The following is a 19,728-nucleotide window of genomic DNA, read 5'->3' on the forward strand; positions in this document are numbered from 1 at the left end:
TAAATAAAAATTAACGAAGAAGAAGAACCAGATCAGAATATCATCAAAAATTGATTATATATTTTCCATCAACAAGCATTATATTGAGTATATATTATGAATTAGTCAAGAATTTTTATAGTAACTACCCACTATCTAATAAAAAAACCTTAATATTTTCATATTGTGTTGTCTGTCCAAAGACTGAAGGAGAGAACTACAAAGAAGATGAAATTCTTGTGTTGGCCCCTCGCTCTTGTGGACAGCATGGATTAAGCAAAGTGGGGAATGATGGAGGAGAGCATAGAGATTAGGGAGCAAGTTTAGTAAAATCCCAGGGGACAGTAAAGGTAAAAAATGTATAAAGAAGAGTTCAAGTTTTGGCTGTAAACAAGGATTTCAGAGAAGAGAGTGAGAGACTGAAAAATGAGAAGATAAGAAACAGAAATTTACCTAGAGAAAATATGTGCACTCACTGCCTATATCAAAAGGTCATGTCCATGGCTCATTACTTATACTCAAATTGTTGAAGGAAAATAGGAGTGAAAAGAACACTTTTTTGGCAAATAATTTCTCATTGTGTTCATATTAACTGCTACAATATAAAAAGCAGGAAACCTTTTTCATTTAGAAAACAATTCACATGACCTTCTGGCTCACAGTCAATCAGTGCTGCTAAAAACAGTAGCCGAAATCATACTTAATACATATTTTGGGAGAGTATCTGTGTATTTGATGAATAAGAGATGCACAATGACCAACTGAATTTTAATAAATTTTCTCAGAAATGACTTGTGAATTTGTTCTGCATTCTTGCTTACATCTTATTTTTAATCTAGAATATTTTATAATTTTTAATTATTATGGTAGACTTAAAATTGGAATTCTGTTTGCTCCTCCTGCTTATTTGAAAAATATTTGCACTATAACTATTTATTACACTATAATAACAAAAGCAAAAATGTGTTGCAGTGGTTTTGTAGTCAAACAATTGATGTTAAGAAAACATATCATTGGTAGAAATCTGAGGATGAATGGTCTGGCACAGCATTGTTTAAAGCATATTATTATTTTCTGTAGTAATTTTGAAGGTGTATGACAAAACTATTGAGCCTTTACTCCAAGAGAAAGTGCCAAAAAATATCAGAATGTTACTAAGTGGGAAAATATTGTCTGCCTTTAGAAATATATTACAATATACTTCTTTAAAAATACATTATAACATAAAAATTTATTACAAATCAAACTTCAAGCCTGAAATGTTATTTCTTATTTCCTATCCAATAAATATAATATGTAAAATAAATACATAACTTCTGTCAGTTCCATATTTCCCTCTAGATTATATCTCCGTTTTGGTAGATCTACATCAAAAGTTCTTTCAACAATAGTCAATACTCACAGTTTCCATTTTGTTTCCTCCTACTCTTTCCTGAACCTATCCACTTCAATCTGACTCTTTCTCCCAGTGCTGCTGGAAAAATGACTTATAAAACTTTCAAATGACCTCTATGTTGTTAAATGCAGTGGGCACTGAACGTGAAGAACCTTTGGCTTCAGCATTTGTCATAGGCACTCATGCCTCTTTTTGCTTTCTTCACTTTCCTCTCAGGATACTTACTTTATTCACTTGGTTTTCTCTTACCTTTCTGGCCTTTGCTTTACACTTAGGAAAACATTTAACAATATGCAAATATGATTAAATTTTAATAATTGTATCTTCTATATATACTCAGTCAGCCTTCTACTCTGACATTTAGAGAATCTCTTGCACTTTGTATTTGAAAATATGTACAGATTTATGCCTAGTACCTTTCTTTTCTTTTTAAAATATCTTTATTTATTTATTTTTAAGTTGTGCTGAGGATCGAACCCAGTGCCTCACACATGTGAGACAGGCTCTCTACCACTGAGCTAGAGACCCAGCCCTAGTACCTTCCTTTGTAATAACAATATAAAAAACACTATAAGTGTCTATGTGTTAAAAATAGAATATAAAGTACATTGTATTCATTATGAAGGTGTTGTATGAATGAGTGGATAACCATGAATGAATCATACCAATATCCAAAACATGGATGACTTTTAGAAATATGTTAAGTCAAAAAACAAGTCCCTGAAAACATTCTTAACTTAAAAAATTAAATATTATGATGCATAGAGATAAATTTATGTATGATTATAGTTTTAGAAAAATAATGAATGGGGGTAATTACAGTCACAACATAGGGATGCTTGTTCCTGTGCTGCTATGGTTTTGATAAATATCCCCCAAAGATCCATGTGTTAAATACTTAGTCCCAAATATGGTATTTTGGGAGGTGGTAGGATCTTTTGGAGGTGGGACCATACATACCTTAAGTCACTGGGGATATACTCTTGAGGGAGATTGTGGGATCCCTACTTTTGCTCTCTCTCTTTGGTTTCTGGCTTACAAAGTCAGCAGTTTGCTCTATGTGCCTCACCCCTTCCATATGATACTTCTACCAAAGATCTAAAGAAATGGGTCCATACCATCTTGTACTGGAACCTCCAAAACTGTGAGACAAATTAATCTCTCCTCTCTTTCTTTCTTTAATTTTAGTGCTATTAATCAAGCACTGGATCTCACTTATGCAAGTCAAATGGTTTCTACTCTACCACTGAGTTTATATTCCCATCCCTGAAATAAACCTATTCCCATTATAAGTTTATGACCACCTATATTTCATTATAGTGACAGAAAGCAGACTAATATACTAATATAGTAAAGTCAGAGTGAGAATATGGAAACTCAGAGAAATGGAATTGATACCCATTTTATTCTGCTGCATTTTGTGTATAAAACTTAATAAATATTATGTATACAATGTATTTCAAAAGAGAATGTGAGAGAATATAGGAAATTCATGTGAAAATATATTTGAATACATTGAGTTAGTGAATACTAGTATTCTAACAAATATGGTATGACTATTTGTTGTTTTACATATTAATTTTCTTTTTGGTTCAGTATTTTTCAATGATTACATTTCACCCAGAAATAATTTCAATTTTTAAATTTGAAAATACTATCTGAAAGTACATTAAATAAGATTGCTGTGTTTGGTTCATGCAATTTTTAATATAACCATAATTTTAGATTATTTTATATATACATAAATGTGTATATATAATATAGTTATTTATATATGTGTATATATATATTTCTATATAAGGCTATTACATATATATCAATCAAATAGGCATTTTGATGCTGCCATTTTACAGAACAGATAATGAAAGTTTACGAAGTGTAACTGACTTTCATATGAAATATTTCTAATCAGTTATTATACCATGTACATTTTGCTTTCAAAAAGTCAGTACTCTTTTACTAAAAGCAGGCAAATGGAAATAAATCTTTTCATTGATTTGATGTGAAAGATTGAATAAATATAGTCCATGGAAAAATGTTAAAACTTGCTTATTTTCATTTCTTGTTCTATGTTTTAACCCCAACCCTAATGGTTTAATTTAGTCTGTTTTTTTTTTTCACACAAAACAGCCTTAATTCTTTTGGCAATATGCCTAGTATAAACAATAGATAGTTGTGTATACTATTGAATCCTTGCCTTCCTCAGATTTGAAAGAGCCTTTTATGTTCACAAAAAAGTTTTAGAAATCGTGTCTGTCCTTGAGATCTATCCACTCATTAACGTGGATACTCTAAAGTGAGTGATGATATCTAAAGGGAAGACTCATTAACTGCCTAAGGTGCATCAAAATTTAATTGACTTTTTTCTTAATTCACTTGTGTACCCAATGGCAACACACTAAGTCTTCAGTAAATTAGAAGGTTGAGGATGGGGATACTAACCACAATAGAACATCTTTCAAAACTTGTCTGCAGGAAAACAAAAATTTTCTATATTCCCTTTCTGTTTTCTGGGCTCTTTTGTATATAAGGCTATTACCAAAACCAGAGTTGAAAAAATATTCATATTACAGAAACATAAGGAAAACATAATATTGCTTCACTTTATTTACTGAATAAATAGTTGTTTATATCACATATGCAATTTCTGCAGACAACTATACACACAAACCATCTATCAGGCAGCCAAGCCTCTGCATTTCCCTGACATTTTGTTGTGCAAGAAAGATAATTAGGATATAAGGACTGCTTCCAGCTCCAAAGGGAGAAATCTACAGAGCCAGCAAATTGGATTGAGTTCTATCATTCTCAATCTAACCTTTATGACAGCCTAGAGACAGGGACAGGAGAAGAAATATCATCAAGGAAAGTTAAATCACCAGAGTGCACTGCCATAAAATATACCCTGTGGTTGTTTGTTTCTATGATCTAATTAGCCATTTAGATATTTTCTAATAATTTTCATGGGGAAGATGTTCTCTACCTTATTATACCTACAGGAAAGGAGATGGATGATTGTATGTCATTGAAAAGAACAGAAAGTAGGAAGAGGAAATTTTGTATCATGAGTGTTAAAAACTTGGATGGGAAATTCGTGAAGCTAAAGAAAAAAAAGAAGGAGACATAAGATAAATTATGTAAGAAAAGAACTATACTGACCTTGCAGGAACATTGAGGGGACACTGCCAATATTTTCTGAAGGAAGGTCTAAACCTTACATATATGGGAATTAAAGCTAAAGATTGCTGCTTATTCATTCATTACTATCCCTAGTTTACATCCTTTAGGTTTGTGAATTCTTTGGTTATGTCAAGAATCAAGCAAGTTTGTATAACAAATAAGAAATTGTGACAAATTACTTCATATTTATCCCTCACTTAATGGCGAAAAATGCTGGTTAAATAATTGCTATTTAACAGAGTGATCAAAACAAAAGTTCAGAAAATTTAACCATAACCATGGTAATAATGTATATTCTATAATTATTGTCAAAAAGGTATAAAAATAGATCATGAATAGTCACATAGTAAAGGTTGGGTGCAGATATTTTATTATAGAACCAAAAAGAAAGAATAGCATTTTCTCTAACTTGAACAAGTACTCATTTTTAAAAAATTTATTGAAAGATGCTTAATTGTAATTATGCCCAAAGGCAGCCAGCTGGGACACACAGTGTATTAGCTGTCATTTCTAGGACTCCTTAAAATATATAAAATCTAGTTTTTAATACCTGAAGAGAACAGAATGAGCCTAATCTCCTTCATACCTGACAAAGTGTAGGCCTAATTATAAAGGCTAACACTCAAACTTCAGAAGAAAATACAGTAGAATTTTTTCATCTTTGGGTAAACAAATATTTATCAGATGACATATAAAGCACTCACTAAATGAGTTATTAATTAATTGTACTTTGTTAAAAACTTTGACTCATCAAAACTAATATAAGGAAGTAAACAAGCAAGTTACAGATGCAATAATAAAGTTGCACTGTATGTATCTGTCAAAGATATGAGCTAAAGATAAAGACTTATGATTCAATAATATCCAGACAAATCAATCGATATAATTAAAAATAGGCAAAATTATTTCAATGGACACTTCATAAGGGTATATAAATAAATGGTCAAGAAACACATGATCAATATAATAATTATCACAAAAATACAAACTAAAAATCTAAAATAAAGGGAGCAATTTCATATGACGGGAGAGATATGGAGCAAACCAAACTCTAATACAACAATAGTAGAGTATAAAATAAGAAAAACAGCTTTGGAAAAATTTTTGGCAGTTTTTTATGCAATTAAATCTAGATCTATCCAATGACCAAACAATTCTGTTCCTGGCATTTATATTTCTTCATTAATATTCTTGAGTCTTTATTCAGGATAGCTCATACTTCAAATAATGCAAATATTCATTAACAGGAAAATAGTTCATAAAATTTAATGTTATTGAGGAACAAAAAGGAACAAGTTGCTGATGCACATAACAATGTAAAGGAATCTCAAAAATATTATGCTAAGTGAAAAAGAACCAGACACAAGACTGCCTATTATATCAATGAAATTCCATGACTGTTAGAAAGAATTAAAGTAATTCACACAAAACAAATAAGTACAGTGGTTATTGGGGAGATACCTATTACTGGAAAGAGATAAAATGAAATTTTCTGGGATGATAAAAATGTTCATATATTAAGTAGGTTGTATGTTACATGAGTTTATATATATTTTGTATATAACAGTTAAGTAAAAAAAAAAACATTTACTTAACTGTGCTTTTAAGATTTGAATATTGATCTATTGAAAAATATGTGCCTCAATTTAAAAAATTATGTTTTAACTTGAATTTTTGTTACTTCAAAATGAAACGCAATTATTTTTATTTTAATCATCAGTGAAAACAAGATGTCTATGAATAATCATATATTCCAAAGATTTGAACCTACTGACTTAGGGTTTTCTGTGAGCTATAAGAGAAAAAAAAATGTTGAGAAAATAAAATAAGGTAGGACAACACTACATAATCATTTACACATCCTATTTACAACTGTACAAAGTAATCTCAATTCTCAGGATTTATTTTCATTTTTATTAAAGTATATAGGCTGAGATTATAAATTTAAAGTTAGAAAATAACTTCACACTATAGTTTTGATTTATTTGAAGGTCTAAACTACTTACAATAGATTTAGTCACAGCTCATTTTTATGATATTCATATTTTTCCAGTTTGAATTTTAAATTAATTAATTAATGATAAATATATGATAGGAAGAGAGGTAAGGAATCTAGACTGCTATTTTTTAATGCCACTGGTTATTCAAAGTAAAAATCTCAGGAATCAAAGAGTAGCATAAAGAGGAATCACCCTGATGTAACTGTCATGGTTTAGATATGAGATGTCCACCAAATGTTCATTTGTGAGACAATGCAAGAAAATTTAGAGGTAAAATGATTGGCATATGTGAACCTTAACACAATCAGTGCAATAATCCACCTGAATGGATTAGCTAGGTGATAACCATAGGCTGGTATCATGTGGCTGGTAGAGATAGATCACTGGGTTCACTGGAGTATTGCCTTTGAGGTACATATTTTCCTCTGATGAACAAAGCTCTCTCCCCTTCTGGATTGCCATGTTATGAGCTGCTTGCCTCTGTAACACCCTGGTGATATAATATTCTGATTCATCTTAGGTCCAGAGCAATGGAGCTGGCTATTTATGGACAGAGACTTCTGAACTGTGATCCAAATAAACTTTTCCTCCACATTACTCTTCTCAGGTCTTTTGGTCACAATAACAAAAAAACTGACCAAAACAGAAATTGGTAATGAGAAGCAGCAACATTGCTGTGACTAAATTAACCATGTGGTTCAGAAGTTTTGGAGCCAATTTGTTGGGGTAAGAATTTTGAAAAGTCTAGAAATACAAGCTGGAAAGGATTTAGGATTTTGTACTCAAAACTTACTTGGTGATACGGGTGGGAATTCAGATGACCAGAATGCTCACAGGACAGTGGACAGTAAAAACAGGGCTCAAGAGGTTATTAGCAGGAGAACTCTCCTGTAAATTGGACTAGTGGCTGTTTATGTTACATCCTGTCAAAAATGTTGTCTTCATTTTGCTCAGGACATGAGACTTAGTAAGGCTGAATTTAAAAGTAATGTGCTAATTAATCTGGCGGAGGAAATTTCAAGATAGCACAGCATTTGAGTAGTAGCCTGGATATTGCTGGCAACTTTTGGCCATGTTTACTGTAATAATCAGGAGCTAAACACAGAGCAGAAAGACTGAAAAACTTGAATTTTTGTCAGAAAAGTATGAGTAAAACCAGGGCCCAAGGTGTGATCAAGAGTATAGCTACTAAAGAGATGGAAATACTTTACTCAGAAATGACGGGACACCTTGAGGTCATCTCAAGAATTGACAAGACCTTTAAGAGACCCTGAAAGCAACCTGCTTTCACACAGGGGACTAGGAAATTATTTTACTATGTTCAGCCATACAGATGCTCAAAGGCTCCTGTAACCAGAGTCCCAGCATGTTTGCAATTGCTTCAGGTGACAGCAGACCTTAGTATCAACCACGTGGTGCTGATTCTGCAGGATTTTATGATGCTATAGTTAACGGGTCATGAAGGTTTTCACCAAGATTTCAAAGGAATACCTGGGAGGCATAGAGTCTTTTTGGCTGTCCCTGAGAAGATGATGTATAAAAAGGTAAAACAGAAAAACTGAAGTGGAGACCCTTGAGATTAAGAGATGCCAGTAACCTGAGACATCTATTGAGAAAAGCTTCAGGAATAGAACAGAAACAAGCCAAGAAGGAGACCATATGGGCTTCAATCAGCAAGGCTATAGAGGCAGAGCCACACAAATCTTTGGACCAAAAAATATGATACTATATGGCCTAGATGCTGGCTATGGAGCTATAGAACTTGTTTGCCCAGCTGGATTTTGGTCTTGCTTTAGTTTAATCAATTCTTTCAACATCCCCATTTCTACTTTGTTGAATGGAAATGTTTACTCTGTGCCATTATATATTGGATATATGTAACTTGCTTTTGATTTTCATAGGACTCACATTAAAAGTCCACCTTGGATCTCAGGAGACTTTGGACATGGACTTTGGGGAAATACTAAAACTATTAAGACTGTGGGTATTCTTAGAAATGCACTAAATGTTTTTTTGCATAGAATGTGGTCATGAGCTTTTTGGTGCCAGGGGGCAGGATATTGTAGTTTAGATATGAAATGTCCTTCAAAAGTTCATGTGTGAGACAATGCAAGAAAATTTAGAGGTAAAATGTTCAAGTTATGAAGAGCCTTAAATAGTGCGTTATTGAATGGATGAACTTGATAATGGTAGGTAGGATGCGTCTGGAGGGGGTAAGTCACTGAAGGTGTGCCTTTGGGTATATATTTTTGTCTCTGGTAAGCAGAGCTCCCTGCATCCTGATTGTCATGTCCTGAGTTGCCTGCCTCTGCCATGATGTTCTGATTCTGCTTTCCAATGGAGTCAGCTGTCTATGTATTAAGACCTCGGAAATCATGAGACCACATAACCTTTTTCTTCTCTAATAATATTGTCAGGTCTTTTGGTCACAGAAATGAAAAATTTGACTAAAAAGTAAATATGGTTGAGATTTAGATACAAACATCTCAGATAAAAATGCACAAATGTACACAGACACAAATGTACAAGCTATCATATTATATAATGTTATAGATACTTTGCAGACTGCTTTTTTATTTTAGCCAGTAATATGTTGTGAGTCACTTCCCTGCCCATAAAATATTAATATATATTTTCTAATTACTGTATTGTCTTTATTTGTTAGTAACACTTTCTCCCTTTAAACATTCTTGATTTTGCTATTTTACAAAATTATAAATAAAAACAGTAAAACAGCAAAGAGAAGCTATGCCTAAGCCAGGAGTGGTGAAGCATGCCTGTAATGCCAGCAGCTTCAGAGGCTGAGACAGGAGGATCATGAGTTCAAGGCCAGTCTTAGCAAAAGTTAGACACAAAGCAACTCAGTGAGACAGTTTATAAATAAAATACAAAATTGGACTGGGGATGTGGCTCAGTGGTGAGTGCCCTTGTGTTCAATCCCTGGTACAATCAATCAATAAATCAATCAATAAAAATCTGTGCCTAATTTGGAGAGGGGAATATTTTAAATATTTTATTTATAATAAATTCCTAGTATGTTTAAAAAATGTTTGATACCTTATGCAATTATCCTTCAGAAATCATGAATAAACTGGTATTCCCATTCCTTTTTTTAAAAATAACTTTATTTTATTTATTTATTTATTTATTTATTTATTTATTTATTTATTTATTTATTTTTATATGGTGATGAGGATGGAACCCAGGGCCTTGCACATGCAAGGCGAGCATTATACTGCTGAGCCATAACCCCAGCCCCTGGTATTCCTATTTCTTATGTGACAAAATAACTAAATATCTTTATCAAAATGTAGTGTTTTCAGTGTTTATAATAGTTTTGGTAAATTTTATATTTGAAAATGTTACCTTTGTTTGCTTTTTTCTGATAATGAGATCTGTTTTTACTATTTTCTTATTGTATATTAGAATTTTAGCATTTTTGTGCATACTTCTCTACATATGATTATATTTTTCATGTTAATTTTTAAAAGTTATTTATATTAATTATATCAAGCCTTGGTATTTATACATTTTATAAGTAATTTCTTCTTGTTAGTTACTTAGAATTTTATTTTGCTTGAAGTCTAATTTGATCATTAAACTCTCAATTGGTTGTTGTGGCACAAACCTGTAATTCCAGCAACTCTGGATACTGAGGCAGAAGGAGGATCACATGTTCAAGTTCAGCCTTGGCAATTTAATGAGACTTAATCTCACAAAGTGGGGAGAGTGCTGAGTATGTAGCTCAATGAATAAAGCACCCACAGCTTTAACCCTAGTACTCCCCACCCCTATCAAAAATTGTTTGAACTCTCTACTCTTAGAGAAAATAGACGAGTGGGGAGGGGAAGATGAGGGCATTGGGAAAACTGGGGAATTGCATTTAGCTAAATTATGTTATATTGTGTGCATGCATTTATGTGTAACAAAAAATTGTACCCTTTTGTACAATTATAATATACCATAAAAATGTTAAAAAATAAGTAAACTCTCTACTCTAGCATTTAATTATTTTCCTGGTTGTTACGCTGTGATAGTTTAATGAATAATTGTATCTTGTTTTTTTCAAGTAGCCCAAAATATACTAAGAGATTTGAACAGAATCTCTACAGTTTCAAAAGTTGAGATATTTACAAATATAGTCATTTTACTCATAAACACAGTGTGGTTCTCTGCTTTCCATCTCTATGTTGTTAGGCACTAAATTATAAATTTTTATTATAACATCTTTAGGATACTTATGGAGTTTATTTATAACTGTTTTGCTATACTAACTTGGGGTCTATTTGTGATAGAATATATATATTTTTTTTATTTTGCCATATGATGGTTGATGTGATACTGACACTGGTCAACACTCCAAGTTTTTTTAATCCTATAGATTTCCAGTAAATTATCTAATCTATAATCAAAATTTGGTATAGTTTTAAATATTTAGAACTAATGTTTCTATGTCTATATCATTTTAGTTTCTATAATTCATTCATTTTAGTTAATTGTATGATAGCTCCTCTTTCCTTGCTCTGCTTCAAATTTTAATGAAATAGATATTATAATTATATTGTACTAAATTAACATAAGTGAAACTGACCATCTATAGCCTCTATTTAAATAAAAGGTAAAGTTAGCCTTATTGTTATTTAGTTTAAGAGATTAAGAGATATTCTTTACCATATTTTGGAATTACATCTCTAGTTTTCTTGTAGGAATATTATCAAGAATGTATAGTCAAAATTTTCAAATGATTTTGTGACATCAACTTAGCTGTTTTTACTATCTGAATTGGTAAAATTAAATAAAAACACACACATGTATATATGTATATGAATATATACAATAAAATGTTATTAAATCAGTGTTCCATTCTTTTTTTGCGAATTGGGTCTTAATATGATGGATTATGGTTTGAAGGTGAGGTATCCCTCAAAAGTTAATGTGTGAGACAATGCAAGAAGGTTTGGAGGAGAAATGATTTGGTTTCAACCTTAACCTCATCAGTAAATTGATCCCTAATGGTATTAACTAAGTGGTACTGGGGCTAGGTGGGGTGTATTAGCTGGAGGAAGTAGTTTATTGGGAGGTGGCTATGGGGTATATATTTTTGTATCTGGCAAGTAGAGACCTCTCTCTCTGTCTCTGCTCTCTGATCATCATGTGAGCTGCTTAGCTCTGCTGTACTCTTCAGCCATGATATCTTGCCTCACCTTGAGTCCCAAGGTATGGAGCCTGCTATCTATGGACTAAGACCTCTGAAACCATGAGTCCCTAAATATACTTCCTCCCCTAAAATTGTTCTGGTCAGATCTTTTAGTCACAGTGGCAAAAGCTGACTAAATCATCCAGGATTCATTTGAACTCCTGGGCTCAAGCCATCTTCCTGCCTTAACCTCCTAACTAAGTGGGACTTACAGATATATGCCACCTTACTCCCTCAGTGTTACAATGATGATACATTATTCTTGTATTATAATTTGTTTTTGTTGATGCATTTGTCTTTAAAAGGAGCTAATAGAAACAGATTATACTCATAAGAAATATGAATGTCAACAGGGATAAGGAAAATTTTAACACTGATAATTTCCCATTTTACAAGAATTTAAAAATTTAAAAATAAAAAAAATATTTACAGTATGTTTCTGAGAAGTTATACTATTAGGCATTCTATTTTCCTTACTTTTATTATATTTGTAGTCTCTACTTTCTTTAAATAGTTTAAATTTTTGTATAAAATGTCTTCTTAAAATATAAAACCAGAATTTTATATAATGGTATCGATTTTATATAATGACATCGAATTTTTATATAATGATATACTATGTAATTCTTGATATTTTTCCCATATCAACTTATCTCACAAAATTCATAATATCAATAAATTACAATTTGTTGTTGGAATTGACAGAACCTGTTCTTCAGGCAGCTTAAATGACCCTTTGAGATTATAACAGGGTCATGAATTGTGAAAATTAGAAAACTGTGCCCCTAGTAGTGGGAGGAATTGAAGAAAAGATCCCTATTTGTGAATGTATTACATAAAAGCTTTCCTTTCCCCTGTCTGACTCAGGCACAGTACTTCCCCACTGACACAGAACTCAGAAGCACATACAGCAGAGGCTGTAATGTTCAGCCCAGGCCTGGCAACCCTGTGAGGTGTGGGTGACTCCCCTTAACAGGGTTGGCAGTGGCCCAAGTTTTCTCACATTTCCACTGGAAAGTTTTTGAAACTCACTGATGAAACCCAGTTTTAGGGCTGGGGTTGTGGCTCAGTGGTAGAATGCTTGTGTGAGGCACTGGGTTAGATTCTCAGCACCACATATAAATAAACAAAATAAAGGTCCATCAACAACTAAAAAAGGAAGGAAGGAAGGAAGGAAAGAAGGAAGGAAGGGAGGGAGGGAGGGAGGGAGGGAGGGAAGGAAACTCAGTCTTTACAGAGGTCACCAGACCTTGGTCTATTATACCACTTGTCTGCCTTCCTTATTTACATATTTTCACATGTGGGCTACAGAACTACAATCTTTGTACAGGTTGCTCCTTTCTCTTAGAAATCTCTTGTTACTATCATGTATTCCAAGATGTCCCTGATTTTCTTGTCTCTGGTGACATATTTAAAATGAAAAACTCTCTTCACCTCAACCAGCTAAATTATTTCTGTACAGCAGGTTCTTTATGGTTTAATATTGTCTGCCTCTGCCAATAAGATTTTTGTTATGTTTACATTTACACTTAATTTTCATTTTCTATCTTTACCTACTTCTTTATTTGAAACATTATTAATTCATGTACATTTTTATAATTCAAGAACATAAACTTTATTCAGTAATTATGACACCTAGACCATGAATTTGTGAGCTATCTTTTTTTTCAATGACAAATTTAGGAGTAATTTATTTAGAAGATCAAGCATTCTTTAAAACGTAACTTTGATTTTTAACAGTAAAGTAAGAAGTATGAATAGGACTATTATGATACAGTGATTGATTTTTGTCAGTCTGGCCTTGGCCTTCACATTGCAATTAGCATAGATGATGGTAAAAATGGAATGGTCTTTATCCAGAATACTTCTCACCAAGGATATGCAAGACTTTGGGGAAAGTTTTTTGCTTTCTTGGGTAGTTACACATTAATAGAGTCATTATTATCTGAGAGAAACAAACCCACTTTTGCTTAAGCCACAGTAGTTAAGTTTTTCTATTACAACCAAATATAGTCCACAATATGCCCTATCCAAATAGGAGTGAGGAGCCTACAGTAACATTCAAGAGACATAACAAAGGAAAGTCTTTCTAGTTAACTTTGTGAAAATATACTGCTGCCTTGGTTTTATTAGTAAAATAATCATTGTCTTCTACAGAAAGAGATTTAAAAAGCTATTTTATGAGTTTTCAAATGCATTTGAGTTATACATGTAAACATTAAAAAAATTAAGCAGTAAAAAAAATCTGCTTGGTGGCTTTCTAAAATTAAAAGATATGGAAAGAATCTCTAAGCAGTGTACCTCATTATAAACAATTTTAAAATTCTTTAACTACTTGGGTAGAAAAGAATAACCAAGATTTTATAAGACATAAATAAGTGGGGAAATGTTTTTATCACAAGACAAATATTTATATATTCAAGTATGAATAAATTATACAAGACATCAAGAAAGACAGTGGTATATAGACACAAGGAATTAATAGAACAAAGTAAGTGTAGTTTCAAACATAGGAAAATGTTAGAACCTATAATAATTAAATATATGAAAATAAGGTAATTAAACTGAGAATGAAAGACGTAAGACTGCTAAGACTAAATTCAAATAGAGTATACTCATCTAATCACAATAGTACTCATTAACATAAGCTTTCGGAAAGCACAGTAGTAATATGAAAAATATTACTTTTGGCTTTTCAAATATTTATCCTGTTTCTAAGGAACTAATCTAAGATATAGAAAGTATTTACTTTTGAAGATGCTGATATCTGAACTAATTATGACAAAACCCCAAAATATCTTACAACAGAATAATTAAATGACTTATAGTATACTAATGCAAATTGATGCTTCTAAAAATTCTAATCATATCTGATATACATATAATATGGACATAAACTGCATATATAGGATGATTCTAACTACTTGAATATGTCCATCTCTACCTCATGATATAGGTATTTTTTTTTAGTTCATGGTATACTTTTCTTATTGAGGATATGCTATTGGTATAAACAAAGTAAACAAATTGTATAATACTTTGTGCATAAAAACAGACAAATGCTGTTTTAAAAACACAAACATTCATTCTATGCTAAAGTTATTACCAAGAAAGGAATGTAATGGTGCCTTGCTGAAAGCATTCATTCAATTACCAATGTCAATTTTATTTACTAAATTAAAAATGTATAGGAAATAAGCAGGATCATCAGTAGTTGGATTTAAGAAGTTTAGAAGTATAGAACTGGTTACAAATCCCAATGTGTCTCTGTATTTATAAAGATGACATCTTTTCTGCATTATGGCAAAGCAACTACAGCAAGCTGTTTTTACAAAACCTTGGAACTCGTGAGAAGTAACAAAAAATAAGTTTCAATTTCTGGAAGAAAGAGAACAGCAGACCTACCATAAGGACATGCATTAAGTGAGAATGTGATCCCATGTGAGAGAAACAAAAAGCTGGAAAACAGTGAGTCAAAGAAACAGATGCAAACATGAATCTAACTCTGCCAGCAGCAGTTTCAACTTCTAATCAAACAGTAGATTTTGCATGTAAACACAGTCTGGTAGAGGCTGAAGGTTACACATTGGATTTTTTTCCCCAGTCGTGCTAACTAAAATAAGCTATAACATTAGCAACTGTATTTCTTTAAGCACAAAGAGCAACAGATAGATGCATTAAACATCTTACAGTGAACAGAATGTTTTAAAAGTACATATTAGATCACAGTCTATAAAACAAATAGCAAGAATATATTTGTAGATTATCTTTCCATTATTTTATATTTTATTGTATTTGAAAATAAATATTTAATGTTTAAATATTTAATAAATAAATATTTAAGATAAATAATTATTTTCAAATACATGTAATACTTATATTTTCAAATACATATAATATTATTTTCATGATTTATCTTATCAAATTTTATGAAATGAAGCAAAGAAAAATGTTTTAATTTTACATAAATTTTGAGGATTACAAATAATTAGTCATAACTAAAGTTAAGAGCATAAAATCTGAATTGAGCTAAATTTGTTTTGTTATGATGGCCCTGCTTCATGCTACTTTCAACAATACTAACCTTGGGCAAGTAGTTAAAGCCTCATTTTCCCAGTTGTAAAATGATGAGAATGATAACAGTAATTATTTCACACCATTTGGGTAGAGAAGAAGTTAAATACTGTGTTGAATACAAAACATCTAGTAGTGTTGGGTACAGAGAAATCACTAAATAATTGCCAAGAGTTAGATTTACTGAGCTTTATTACACCGTAATCCTCATAAAATCTCTGTAAATTAAATGCTACTTTTTCCAATTTACATATTAGTAAGCAAAGAATGAGAACAATAGTTATCTCAATCTCTCAAAGTCTTTCAACTTTCCAGAGGCTACAACTGTTTTTTATTTTAATGCAGAAATAAAATAATAATCTTCTCTAATTTACAAGGTGACCTAGAGAGAATAGATATAACAATACTATCAGCAATTTTATAGGAACTAGCAGATAATGTTAAGGGGATTACTTCCTTTTTAGATTTATACCAATTATAGGGCATGAATTGCTGGTGTAAAGAAAATACATAATAGTCTGTGTGCTTTTTATGTGCATCCTTTTAGATGTCTCAAAATTTTAGAATGTACCTTCTCTTTTATGGCCTATAATCTGACCGGTTATACACAGGTGTGTATAGGTAAGGAAATCAAAGGGAGATAGAAGTGAGGTGCAGAGGCAGAATGGCTAAATGGCAAAATGGCTGCTGGTCTGAGCTGCTGGCTTTATTTATACCAGATTACATTCGGTTACAATGTAAAATGTTTTGCTTATGATTAGACATGTGTTCTGGCCATGCAAGCAGTGGTTATCTTAAGAGTGCCTGGGAAAGACTGCAAAACATTCCAACCAGAGGAAACAGGGTTCCTGTTACTCCCTGGTTGTTTGCTCACCAGAGGAGCTCTGTCCTGTATATTCCCATGGTCAGAACCCTTACATGGAAAGACCTCTCTCCCAGCCACACACACATATGCTACTGAAGGTAAGCATGCATGCATATGTGCTTCTAGGATTTCTGTCTTGATTTAATGCTGTCATTGGCAAAAGTGGGTCAGCATTTGATAATATTTGAAATGATGTTTAACGTGGGCATAAGTGTATGCCATACAGGATACTTTTTTTTTATACAGAAGGAATTTACAGTGTAAGCGGAGGAAGAAATCAGAAATAAGCAGTAAATTAACAAAGAGAAAAAAAAAATGAATGAAAATAGACCTTACCTATAATCAAGATAGTGAACTTTTATTTGCATTAATATGTGATTTCAAACAACTCAAGCATTTTTAACTGTCCTCCTGACAGGAAGCAGTTCACATGTGTACTAAAAGGACCTTATATTCATGTAGTTGTTTCACACATGATTTCTCTATGATTGTCAAAAAAGAGTACAGTGAAATGTATAACATCCCCTTTAGTATCACCATCTCCCAGTTTAAGCAGAGATGGTATGGAGTGCTCAAACAGCTGGTGAACAACAAACCTCACACTCTGATGTAAATCTCACCTGTGGGCCCATCATTTTCTGCACTGTATTATCTTTTTCACTACTAAAACTGGAAGGATAATAAACATAAAATTTATTTAAAATGAAAAAAAAATGCAAATTAATACAGAAGGCTGATGAGTGTATACAATTTTAACATTGATAATCTGCCTCCTGGAAAACAGGGAAGCAAGAAAACAATTTAAATTGTTAGATACAAAGACAAACTCACAGAATCATAATTCAAATATAGCCAAGTATTCTTTAGTAAAAAGTCATTAATTCCTACATATTATCTGCTAAGAATGTTTTAAATTGCAAGTTGAAAACATTTACTAAAAAATAAATATGTAATTACAGGTATATTAATCTAGGACTAAAATATGTAATGCTTGATATTTAAAATTTCTGGGTGGAGTTATAGTTGATTCATGTTTAAATTGAGTGTTTGTATAAGACACCAAAAAGTGCTTTATGTTTTTTAGATTAACTAGGTGCCAAGAAAAAAAAAACTGTGAAGAACCACTTTAATAAGAGGATACTAGCTAATTTTTACATGTTTTATCAATTAGATTAAAATTTAATGCTTTCATTTACAGGGGCAGACACATGAATGTCCCAGTTTGTGACATAAAAGGATAAGCCATTCATATATGTGCACACATTATCTAAAATCAATGTATTCTGCCAATGTGTGACTAATGTATTCATGATATTTTGTAATTGTATTTTGTATATTGTTATATATTTGCATTAGAATTGGATACATACCACTAAAAGAAACATTATATAATATGCTTTCATTTTACCAAGAGTTATTCCCATAATGAATGAAGTTTGGAGATAATAATTTTAAACCCCCAAATATGCCTAACCACTCTAAAGTGGTCAAAATTCAACTTGCATTCATCTTTTTGTGAGGTAGTGATAATGTGCTAGTATTAGAAGATGAGAGATATGGAGATAATTTTTATGGAATGATGTCTTTCTAAATGAATAATAATTGGATGATCAATATGACTTTATTATAACTATATCATATGTAAAATAATATTACCCATAAAATACATTTCTTCTCTTCTTTTATTCAAAATACACTAACCTTGTCCTAAAGTTTGTAGGATGAGGATGTCCATCATATAAGGACAAGTAGTCATATTCTTCTTCTAGTGCAAATGACTGAAAAACAATTTGTATTCTATTTCGTTCTTCTGCTATTATTACCCATGTACAGTTTGCACCATTTGGATATCCATATGGAAAACCGGGGCTTTCTATGGTGCCATTAAGTCCTTTTAACGTTCCACCACATGTATAAATAAATCCTGCAAAAAAAGACAAATAAACAGATATTAATAGCATATAAAACAAAAAACAATTTAGGGAAAATACTATTTCAAAAAGTTTTTTGATATTAACAATTTTCTAAATGATATTATCAGATTTAAAAATACATATGTAACAAAATATTAGAATTATTTATCCTGTTGAGGTTAATAATTATAAACCAATTGACAAAATAAAATCACCCAACATATCTGATTAATTACACATTGCATATTCCAACACAACACAATTCTATCTTTAAATAGTTTACAATCTAATTGTGGAAATTTACAGAATTGAAAATTGAATGACCATAGGATATATATTGATTCTCAACAAATTAATTTTACCTTTTCTTGGCAAAGCATGATCACTTTTATGGCAGGCTGATATCTCTACCATGTAACTCATATTTATTTTAAAAAAGCGGACCCACCTGTGAACCCACCTTGATTATAAAAAAGGGATTTTTTAAATGTCTATTATGATTTTTCTAATTTTGATCAGAGCATTTGGTGCCCTTAGGGCATAATCAGATTAATTGCATCAGAATGAATCCTGAAGTTGGGGAAAAATGTATTGAACATATGGATCCTGGGCAACTGACAACAAAGGTCTTGAGTTCTACACTAACTGACTCTATGGGAGGTCTAAAAGTGATTGTAAGTGTGACTCCTGGAGATATCTAGAACGCTTACTCTATTTCTTGAGGAATTAGTTTATTTAAATATATAATATCCTATATCCTATGGTGTAATATAAAAACCCAAAGATTAATACATTGGTCATAAAAGATAGTCCCAGGGTTTATTGAGAGTACATGCTAATAAAGCTTAGACCTAGAGGCAGGTAATCAGGATCAGAAATTCTGTTCAGAACTCTTCACCCAGATATTATCAACCACATCTCTGAGTCCCGTATTAACCTTAAATTCCAGGAAACTGGAAGTTACAGATACCAAGCAAATTTGAGGAAAAGAACACCACATTACCCACAACATCAGTTTTGGGAACTGGTTGTAGAAATGCAAGAAATTTAGGACTCCTTTTTTGGGGAAGAAATGAAGACATTTTATGTAAGTATACATCTTTTTTAAAAGAAACTGTGCCAGA

At 31.8% G+C, this 19,728-nt stretch overlaps 1 protein-coding gene across 5 annotated transcripts in view; it reads right to left on the bottom strand.

Moving 5' to 3' along the window:
• Positions 1-19,728, bottom strand: part of Csmd3 (CUB and Sushi multiple domains 3) — a 1,151,628-nt gene that overhangs the window by 1,012,540 nt on the left and 119,360 nt on the right. For all 5 annotated transcript variants that reach the window (XM_046464911.2, XM_058585685.1, XM_058585684.1 and 2 more), the window contains exon 2: positions 18,393-18,615. In XM_046464911.2, coding sequence (XP_046320867.1) covers positions 18,393-18,615 — 223 coding nt within the window. The remainder of the gene's footprint in view (positions 1-18,392; positions 18,616-19,728) is intronic.

Source organism: Marmota monax, unplaced genomic scaffold (assembly GCF_021218885.2).
Source record: "Marmota monax isolate L192 unplaced genomic scaffold, Marmota_monax_Labrador192_F-V1.1 WCK01_AAM20220418_F8-fsc00003, whole genome shotgun sequence".
NCBI classification, from domain to species: Eukaryota; Metazoa; Chordata; class Mammalia; order Rodentia; family Sciuridae; genus Marmota; species Marmota monax.